The sequence below is a fragment of the Meriones unguiculatus genome, chromosome 12 (genome assembly GCF_030254825.1).
Source record: "Meriones unguiculatus strain TT.TT164.6M chromosome 12, Bangor_MerUng_6.1, whole genome shotgun sequence".
NCBI lineage: Eukaryota > Metazoa > Chordata > Mammalia > Rodentia > Muridae > Meriones > Meriones unguiculatus.
The window spans coordinates 31,270,378-31,280,287 of NC_083360.1; the positions used below are offsets into that span (position 1 = coordinate 31,270,378).

The 9,910-nt window shown below is 46.2% G+C and overlaps 1 protein-coding gene across 1 annotated transcript; it reads right to left on the reverse strand.

Annotated features, from left to right (window-relative positions):
- Positions 1-526: 526 nt before the first annotated feature.
- Positions 527-9,647, reverse strand: Ywhah (tyrosine 3-monooxygenase/tryptophan 5-monooxygenase activation protein eta). The gene is made up of 2 exons (XM_021651828.2): positions 9,298-9,647; positions 527-1,952 (listed from the first exon to the last, which is right to left on the reverse strand). Exons 1-2 carry the CDS (start codon positions 9,382-9,384, stop codon positions 1,299-1,301), a joined length of 741 nt encoding a protein of 246 aa, XP_021507503.1. The 5' UTR covers positions 9,385-9,647; the 3' UTR covers positions 527-1,298.
- Positions 9,648-9,910: the final 263 nt, after the last annotated feature.

Here is a 9,910-nt window from a genome sequence, read left to right on the forward strand (position 1 = left end):
GCCAGTGTTGATTTCAGAAAAGTTCTCATGTATTCCAGACTAGCCTGGAGCTCACTATGTGGCTGAGAATGACCTTGAATTTCCAACCCTCCAGCCTCCACCCCAGAGTCCTGGAATAACAGGTATTTATGTGGTGCAGGGAATCCGACCTAAGGTTTCACTCATATGAAGCACTCGCCCTCCCACTGAGCTGCATCTCTGCCTCAGTGTTAGTCGGGAAAACGAGCCATGCTCAGGATATACTATCAGTATCAACCACCACCCTCCCAAGGGGACGCAGACCAAGCCTTACAGAGGCTCCCTACCACAGAAGGCAGCACTGGGCTTGGCTCATTTACAAGCATCAGTTAACAAGGACAGTGGATGAAAAGGTGTTGTTTCATTAAAAAAAAAAAAGTATGCAATAAAATCAGAGGACAGTAAAAGTCTGAGTACTGAATACAGACTATCAATGTTACGTGTTTGAGATATTCAAACCAACTTTGTAGGAAGGGAGAGGGGGGAAAAAATCAAGGCCAGGCACAGATAATATCCCCAAAGCAGCATTTATTTACTTTTTATGTCCAAAACATTTATTTTAGCAGTCTGGCATTTCATAACCACCCATCATGATTGACACAGGTTGACACACATGATGCTGTCAGGGTACACAAGAACAATAGCCAAAGAGTTACAAAAAATAAATCCATGATTCTTAATCACAACCAAAAAAAAAGTTACACATATCAAAACTTCTGATGCATTGCATTGAAAAAAGAAAGTGTGCGCACATCATAACTTAAGAGGCACAGCAGGGGCTGCTGAAAGCTCACGGTAAACAGTTTGTACAGCTGACGGTGAGGGAACAAGTTGTCGCTGTGTCAGGTTCCATTAGCTGAAGGGGCGAGAGGGTCGAATTCATTTTTTGCATGCACAAGATGTACTGCTTAACCAAACACTATCAGCTTGTTTTAAATAGCAGCCACAGCCCGTGTTGACTAATGCTCCTTCCTACACTCCTCAATTACTGTCACCTGTATTTGCTATAGATCAACAGACATAATAAAATGCCTCATTCAGAACACACTTCTCCGCACACTTCAAAAAGGGAGTGCCCCATGGCTCAAAGCAACCATCAGTCCAGCAAATGCCCATGAAGGTTTATCTGAAACTGCTTCCCAAGGGACAGGAGGGCAGATCTGAATAGCTGTGCTGCCAATACAGATAGGTTTAGCACTAGATATAGTGATTGTGGCAAGGAAGAATCAGTGATGATTAGGGGTGGTGGGTGAGGGAAGGGTCAGGGACATGAAGGGTCTTCAGTTGCCCTCTCCTGCTTCTTCATCCTGCTGGTCGCTCGTCCAGAGGGTGAGGTTGTCTCGCAGCAACTGCATGATGAGAGTGGAGTCCTTATAGGAATCCTCATTTAATGTGTCCAGCTCAGCTATGGCATCATCAAAGGCTTGTTTGGCTAAGAGGCAGGCCTGCTCTGGTGCATTCTGGATCTCATAGTAGAACACAGAAAAATTGAGGGCCAGGCCAAGCCGGATGGGGTGTGTTGGCTGCATGTGCTCTTTGCTGATTTCGAAGGCTTCCTTGTATGCGGCCTCAGAAGCTTCAACCACACTGTTTTTCTTCTCCCCAGAAGCCACTTCTGCCAGGTATCGGTAGTAATCGCCCTTCATTTTCAGGTAGAACACCTTGCTTTCATACTGAAAATCATTGCAGTTCTTGATGAGGAACTTGTCAAGCAGAGCCAAGACATCATTACAAACTGTCTCCAGCTCCTTCTCAATCTTCTCCCGGTAAGCTTTAACTTTCTCCAACTTCTTTTCGTTTCCATCTGCCATGGTTTTCTGCTCAATGCTACTAATGACCCTCCAAGAAGATCGCCTGGCACCAACTACATTCTTGTAGGCCACAGAGAGGAGATTTCGATCTTCATTAGATAGAGGTTCATTCAGCTCTGTCACCTGCAAAACACCACAGGTAACCATAAGAGTGCAAAGCCTGAGTATCCTGAAAATCATCCCTTCAACATAATTAACAATTCTTTTCAAAACAGAGCCAGGCACTGTGGCATATGCCTGTAATCTCAGTACTCAAGACATGATAGGCCTAGGGTAATTCATAATTTAAGTGTGATGTTTGTGTGGTTGAAAATGAGGCTCAGTGGATTCAGACTGCTTGTTGCTCTTGCAGGGGACCAGTGTTTGGTCCCCAGTATTCATGTCAGGTTGCTCACAACTGCTTATAATTCTAGCTCTAGAAGAGCAGTCACACACACACACACACACACACACACACACACACACACACAATTTTGCTCTTTCGAGAGAGGGTTTCTCTTGTAGCCCTAGCTATCCTAGAACTTTCTCTATAGATCAGGCTGGCTTCAAACTCGAGATCTGCCTGCCTCTACCTCCCAAGTGCTCGGGTTAAAGGCATTGCATCACCACTGCCCAGCAAAAGAAAAAAATTTTAAATGTTCTCTCTTTGATAGGGGAAGGGCAGACTGTGTATCATAAAAGGCACTGCAGTGGCACACTATGCTCGAGACTTTGCTCTGGGGTATTACTCACAGATGCTTCCAGGCCTCACCCAAACTAAAATGAAAAGTACATTAAGGAAACAATGCTACTTAACAACCATCTTTTTTTTCCAAAGCACAACTGGAATCAAGGTGGCCATAAACTTGGAAACACTAATTACTTTAAATGGAAATATTCAATTTCACCAGCTACAACTTTTCTTGGTTTTCTATGATGCCAACTCCAAGTGATCCAGCTATACAGTTCATAGAACATTAGATTTTGTTGTGGGCTGAACTGTGTCCTGGAAAATTTATGTTGAAATCCTAATCTCTCTAGTACTTACTAATGTGACCTTAAGTGGAAGCAAAGTCTTGTAGATACAATCACTTAAGAGCAATTCATACACCCGATGACTGGTATCCCACAAGGAAAGCAAGCTTTGGAGACAGATACACAGGCACAGGACACCATGTAACATGAGAAGCAAAAGCTAGAACGACAGTGCCTTTACAAACCAAGAACACCAAGGACTGCCAGACATCGCCAAAAGGCTAAGAAGCAAAAAAGGATTTTTCCCTGGGTCACCAGAACAAGCACTATCTCGCCAGCATCTGCATTTCAGACCTCTAACATCCAAACCTAGAGAATATGTTTTAAGCTACCCAATTTGTGGGAGGAGGAGGTGTTGTTTTTTCCCCCCAAGAAAAGGGTTTCTTTGTGTAACAGCCCTGGCTGTCCTGGAACTCATTTTGTAGACCAGGCTAGTTTTTTGTTTGTTTTTGGAGGCAGGGCTTTTCTGTGTAGCACTGGCTGTCCTGAACTCACTTTGTAGACCGGGCTGGCCTCCAACTCACGGAGATCCGCCTGCTTGCCTGCCTCCTGAGTGCTGGTAGGCTAGTATTTTTAATATAGGTGTCTGAAGATGTCAGAGATGACAGACCAGCTTTGTGGTGTGAACCACTTGATATGGGTACCGGAACTGAACTTGGGTCTCAGGTCCTCTGCAAAAGCAGTATGTATTTTATACTCTTCAGAAAAACCTGTCCATTTTATAAAAGCCAGCCTCTCCATCCCACCCCCCTTTTTGAGACAGGGTTTCTATGTATAGCACTAGCTATCCTGGAACTTGCTATGTAGACCAGGCTGTCCTCGAATTCACACATACCTACCTGCCTCTACCTCCTGAGGGATTAAATGTGTCTCTCCATTTCTTAAAAACAAAATAAATCAATAAATAACAAAACAGTCCCCATGTCAGCAAGTTAACAGTTGTCTTTACTCTAACACAACTTTTGGCTATTACCAACTCCAACTCCAGGGCACTTGTTTCACCCACTCTCCGCTCTCTGATTACACAGCATTATTACAAGTCACAAATAACACTGTCTGTTGCTAACTCATTTATCTTCCTATGACATTATTCGCTTACTCAGAAATCTCTAGGGGCCTCCTCCCACTACTCATAAGGCAATAAACTGTGGATAAAAATAGACCTAGGGCCAAAAACAGAACAATGACTAGAAAAACTTAAAAAGTTTTTAATCTGGGAGACACTCATTATCAAATGCAATACTGAGCAAACAAAAGTGACACAGGAGCCAGGCATGGTAACAAAGGACCATAATCATAGTTACTCAGGAAGCTGAGGCAGGAGAATTATGAGTTGAAACCCTGCTTTGGCTATGTAATAAATTCAAGACAAGCACAGATAACAAACATTATTCTAAGCTTAATATTGTCAAATGAAAACCGCCACTCCCACATCGTAAGAGACTGACTTGTCATTGCCTTGCTTTTGATATAATTCAACCCAAATGACTGGCATTAGTGCACAACACCGTCTCTGAAGGCACCAGACTTCGGAAGTCCTACCCAGTTCTGATCGTGGAAGTGTTTGCACCCATAGCAGAAAAACAAAACCTCAGGGAAGAAAGAAAGAGTGGGAATATCAAAATGCTGGCATTAGGCTGCCTCCACGGGGACATCAGGGGACATCTGAGAGCCCCACTGCCTTATGAAATACAGTGAAGATGAAGGAGCTAATAAAACAATTTCTTCAATGTTTGTGCTCAGGCATTCATGTGTTCAGGAGTGCACTGCAGTGTGTTATGTGTACGAAAGCCAGAGGACGACCTCAAGGTGTCATTCCTCAGGATCAGCCATCTTTGAGACCCTTTGAAGAAGGGTCTATCTCAATGGTCTGGAACTCAACAAGTAGTCTAGACTAGATGACCAGTGAACCGGTCTCTGCCTCCCCTGCTCTGGGATTACAAGTATATGCTCACCATCTGGTTTTGCTGCTGCTTTTAGTGTGGGTTCTGGGATTCATCTCAGGACCTCGTGTTTGTACAAGCACTTTACCAACTAAACCATCCTCCCAGCCCTGACAAGTGAAATGTAGCAATGCACAGCCAGAACTGCAATTCAACCAGTCCTTAACCGTTACACCAAAATATCCTGGCCTTCAGAACGGGCAGTTCAGACCTACATGCTTCCCTTTCACACTTTTCCACTGTAGTTAAGCTACAACTAGTAGACTCTACTTTTAATCAAACTCGGCAGATACACCCAGTAAGTATAAACTTAGTAAGTTCACTTACGTAAAGTAACTGGAACAATGGCTGGAACAGCAAAACATCCATCAGAAACTATCCTAAAACTTCATGGGACATTGTACAATGTTAAAGTGAGAACTCAACATTTCAAATTTTGGCTTCACAGCCATCTGACCAAGACAAAATTAACCGCTGTGAATCTCATCTGCAAAATGGCGCACAGCAGCACCCTGCAGGCTCCAGTTTTAACCTGATCCGAGGGCTGAGGGAATCAACAGTGGTCGAGCACGCATGTGCTCAGCATGCACAAGGCCTTGGGACTTGGTCTCTAGCACCAGGCAGATTAATATAAATAAAGCAGTAAGTACATGGACTAACAGCTACCATCTAATGTTCCCAGAAAATAAAACAGATTCCATAAACTTAATGAATACAATAGGGTAAAAACTGCGGTGTCCTTCGAAAACTTTTTACTTTTTCAGATAGTCTGTGTAGTTCAGTCTAGTCTTGAACTCAAAATAATTCTCCAATATCAATTTCCATAAGAATGAGCTATCAAACTCATCCCATACTACTTTTCTAAAGAAAAAGTGTTAACACTACAGTTAAAATATATATCAAAGGAGTACTCCCCCCCCAAAAAAAATGAGTAGTTAATGGTTTCCATGAAAGCTTTTCAGAAAAATAATTCAGGAACACAGAACCCAAATGCAGACCAAAATCATAAGTCCTGCTTTCAGGGCAGGAAAGCTGTGTATGCATCTGGATGCCAACTGAAATGGGTAAGGTACAAGGGATCAAAGCCAAAGCCTGAGTACTCTCTCCCACCCAACCCCAGCCCCTGGAGTAGCCTTTAACTGCAACTATTACATAAATAATTAAACATCTTCCTTCCTTCCTCTGGTTATATATTGGCAAAGACACATTTCCAACGGCAAGCTAGTGGAAAACGGGCTCTCTCCTAATTCTATTTCGAACAGCACTAAAGTGGCTTTCATACTAGCCATGCATGATGGCTCACACCTTTAATCCTAGACTCGGGAGGCAGAGACCAGCCTAGTCCACTTTAAGGAGTTCCAAGAAAGGATTATGTCTTCCCCGGTCATTCAGTGGTATTCTCCTTTTACGTGTCACCTGCTTCTTCTCTCATTTCTCATAATCTCAATTACCAGGAGTAAGAGCCTTTTACCTGTTAGGACCTTTTGCCTCTTCCTGCTCTTTGACCTTCATCAAACCCTCTCTATGCTCTGCCAATACCAAAAAACTGAAGCAGCTGGGTTTCGTGTCAGTCTGGGATCCAAAGACCCAGCAGGCATAGACAAGAGGATCCTGCGTTTGACGTCAGTGAGACTCTAAGATTGTATAGCACCATGTTTCATCTTATAGTTTCACAGTTACCACCTATATTTTGATATAATTGATTCTGGAATAGAAGATATGACTGAATTATATCTACGTCTCTACCTGTCGATACCTATAGTTTCCTGTCTTCCTGATGTTTTACAGTCCGACAGAAACACTTTAATCCCACTTAATAAGCCTATGTCAGAGTCCACACTATCACACTCCACGAACGTGACTAGGTGTGAGATGAGGAAGAGCTTGAGGATCTGACTCCTCATATTAGGAGCTGAGTAACACTAGGAGTCACAGTCTTCAACTGAAGCAAAACCACTATTCCTAATGTGCCGGGGGAGGTGCTGGGGAATCAAGACTGAGACCCTCGACAGCCTGCTCCACCACCTGGGCGCCATCTCCGGCCCAAATTCTTAGTTCACCACTACTGTCCTCCAGGTGACGCTGCTGGATCAAGAAATATCATTACAGGCAATGCGATTAAACCATTTAAATTAAGAAATAAAAACCTTTAAGATTAAAGACAGAAACTGACTTGTTAGTGACATCAACATTCCTAATTTTACACTTCAGAGACCCAGAAGAACTTTCAAGGTCATATCGGCGTCGGATCACTCCATCAAGCCAATGTCCTGCTCCACCCTCTCAGACATTATACTTACCTGTTTTCAACTGAGAGAAAACCCACAACAAACCACAGGGCAGCTAGGCACGGTGGTGCACACCAGTGATCCCAGCATTTGACAGGTAAAAAGACAGGATCATCTGGAGTTCAAGGCTGGCCTGAGGTACATGAAACCCTATCTAAAAGGAGGAAATACACAGTACAAGTATACTAGAATTCATTATTCCCGAAAGCTTTAATTAAGGTCTATGAATGGATAGCCCGTCATTTATTAAGAATTTCATCTACAAACTACACCAATAGGCAAACTGAGATTGTTCTCCATCTAACGAAAAGCATATACCACTAATACAGGTGACAAACATGAATTCTGATAGCAAACAACCCCTTAATTTTTAATAGTTAATTTGAGGGAATGTTTTATTATGAATTTGATGGTGTAAATATTAAATTCTCTTGGCACTTGGTGTCTTTCCAATCCATGAATCATTTCAGACATAGATTATATATTTTGAACACACTCAAAGGTCCATTAGCTTTTGCAAAATGTTACCTTAGTGCCTTACAGAATTGTGGATACAAGTAGGAAAATGCAATTATTTTTCAAGGCCACTTAGAAAGACCTTTTTTTTTTCCTCTGCTAAAACTACATTTTGTTCTGGTAATATCTCTCTGGTCTTTTCTTATTTCCCACCTCAGGAAAGCTGACAGCTCCAGATATCTGATAGCCATTTTCCCTTAACTTTAAGTCATCTTCATTTCCAATGGGCCTCCCAAAACTGCTGTCCCACTCAAACAGTGAGCAAAGGCCTGCTCACCCAGCTGTTCAGGGAGAGGCCTCACTGTGCATAATCCCAGAACCACTGAGGTCCTTGGTGTGTGGATAGAATTGGCTTTCAGGATGCACACTGGTAATGTCAGTCTTGTTTCCATTAATTTGCAAAACTGCATTTTAAATTCATTCTCTCAAAGAATCCACAATTTCTTAAAAGTTCAGACCCCAAATCTAGAACATTCCTTGCTATAAAGGCTTCTATCTAACCAGAACAGCATACCATTAAGCTGAAATCAGTATCACCAATGAATCAACAAATGGGCTGTGATGTTGCTAGATCCAAAGACATTTTGCTGAATGTGTACCAGGACACTAGAGGAAAGATGACTTGATCATCATTCTTACCTGGGAAATCCTAAATGTTGGCCTCATATTTATATTTCATGTAGTATCAAAATAAAATCTACAGATTAAATTTGTAGGGAGTATCTAGGTGTGTGTTTATTTATTTATTTATTTAAGAAACCCTTTCAAAGACCAGTTATAGGGCATATGAGCTACAACCCAAGACAGTTAATACTCATTTACGCCAGCTAAAAACTGCCCCAGGGCTACTGAAAATGCAGATTTCTGCGTCTCATCCTCAAAATGTTTGTATATTTAGACGTCTAGGGTGGAGGGAGTCCAAGGGAATTCTCCCCAGTCTTAGGAGGCTTACACCAAAGACTAACAGCAGTTACTGGTCAAGGCTGTCCTTCTGCCACTGTGTGACCTTGACAAGAAATACTCATTTTGGAAAACCCCAGCACACGTGAAGAGTGGTCTACAGTGAGGTGGCAACCAGAACTCAAAAGTCTCGGGTAGGCAGGTAGGCTCTAAGCTACGGTATTTGCTAGGGTGTGGCTGGGCATGCCTCCTTTACCGGAAATCAGGCTGCAGAATCCATCTGAGGGTCTCAGGGCTGCAAAGGCACCCAGGTTCGCTTCATTTCCATTTTATCTTCAGGCAGCCATGCAGCACTGGACCGTTGGGATACGTGTAGGGACCCACACCCTCCATCACCGCTGGGAAGGGGTCCCCGCACACAAAGCCAGCCCCGAGGTGTGGAAAACGGGAAAGAACCAACTCCAGGCAAGCGATGCAAACAGGTCGTGGCAGAGGAAGCCGGGAGACAGGTCCCCACTCGCCGATCCTTTATTACAAGTGGGTGAATGGCGGGAGGAAAGCGCGTCTCGCCCCAGGTCGGGCAGAAGGGTCGGGAAGCAGGAACGCGACTTCCTCGTTTCCTCGGGCACCCCCTCCCCCACCAGGGTCCCAGCTAGGATGGGGCCACCCCCGCCCCGGCCGGGCCTCAGGAAATGGACAGTCCTCCGGCCGCCGCCCCCAAAAGGTGGCCGCGCGCGGGGAGCGAGCCGCCGCCCAGGCCCGGGCCCGGCCCGCAGCCCCCCGCCGCCCGGCTCCCGGCGCGCTCACCGCCTTCATGGCGGAGGCCATGTCGTCGTAGCGCTCCGCCTGTTCCGCCAGTCGCGCCCGCTGCAGCAGCTGCTCTCGGTCCCCCATGTCGCTCGCGACTCGGCCTGGCCTCGCGCGCCCGCACCGCCTGCTCGCTCGCTCGCCCTGCTGCCCCGCTGCTCCGCTTTCCAGCCGCCGCCGAGGCCGCCGCCGCCGCCGCGCACGCGCACTGGCTCGCCGACTGGCGGGAGGCTGCAGGCTGCGCCGCCGCTCGCGCCCTCTCGCTGGCTGGCCGCACGCGCTGTGGCGGAACGCCGCGGAGCCGCCGGGAGAGGACAGGGGGGCACCGCGGGAGGGCGGGTCGGGGGGGGGGGAGGACGCGACCACGCCTGCGCACTCGGAGCGGTGCGCCGAGAGCGGCGGGAGGAGGGGGGCGGGGCGGCCCAGCCCTAACGGTCTTTTTCAAGGTGACGTCACCTGCCATAAATAGCCGCGGCCGGGGCCGCGCCGGAGGGCCGCGCAGGCGCCCTCGCGATGCTGCAGTTTACCGCCGCAGCGTCCGAGGGTGGGGAGCGACCGGGGCGCGGCGGTGGTGGCTCCGCGGGCTGGCGGTGGCGCAGCCCAGGCCGGGAGA

What these genes read in the sequence shown, in the direction of transcription:
- Ywhah (XM_021651828.2), bottom strand. Translation starts at nt 9,384, where the DNA reads ATGGGGGACCGAGAGCAGCTGCTGCAGCGGGCGCGACTGGCGGAACAG. An exon ending in TGGCCTCCGCCATGAAGGCG is followed by an intron (nt 1,953 to 9,297) that starts GTGAGCGCGCCG and finishes GGTGTTTTGCAG; the next exon opens with GTGACAGAGCTGAATGAACC.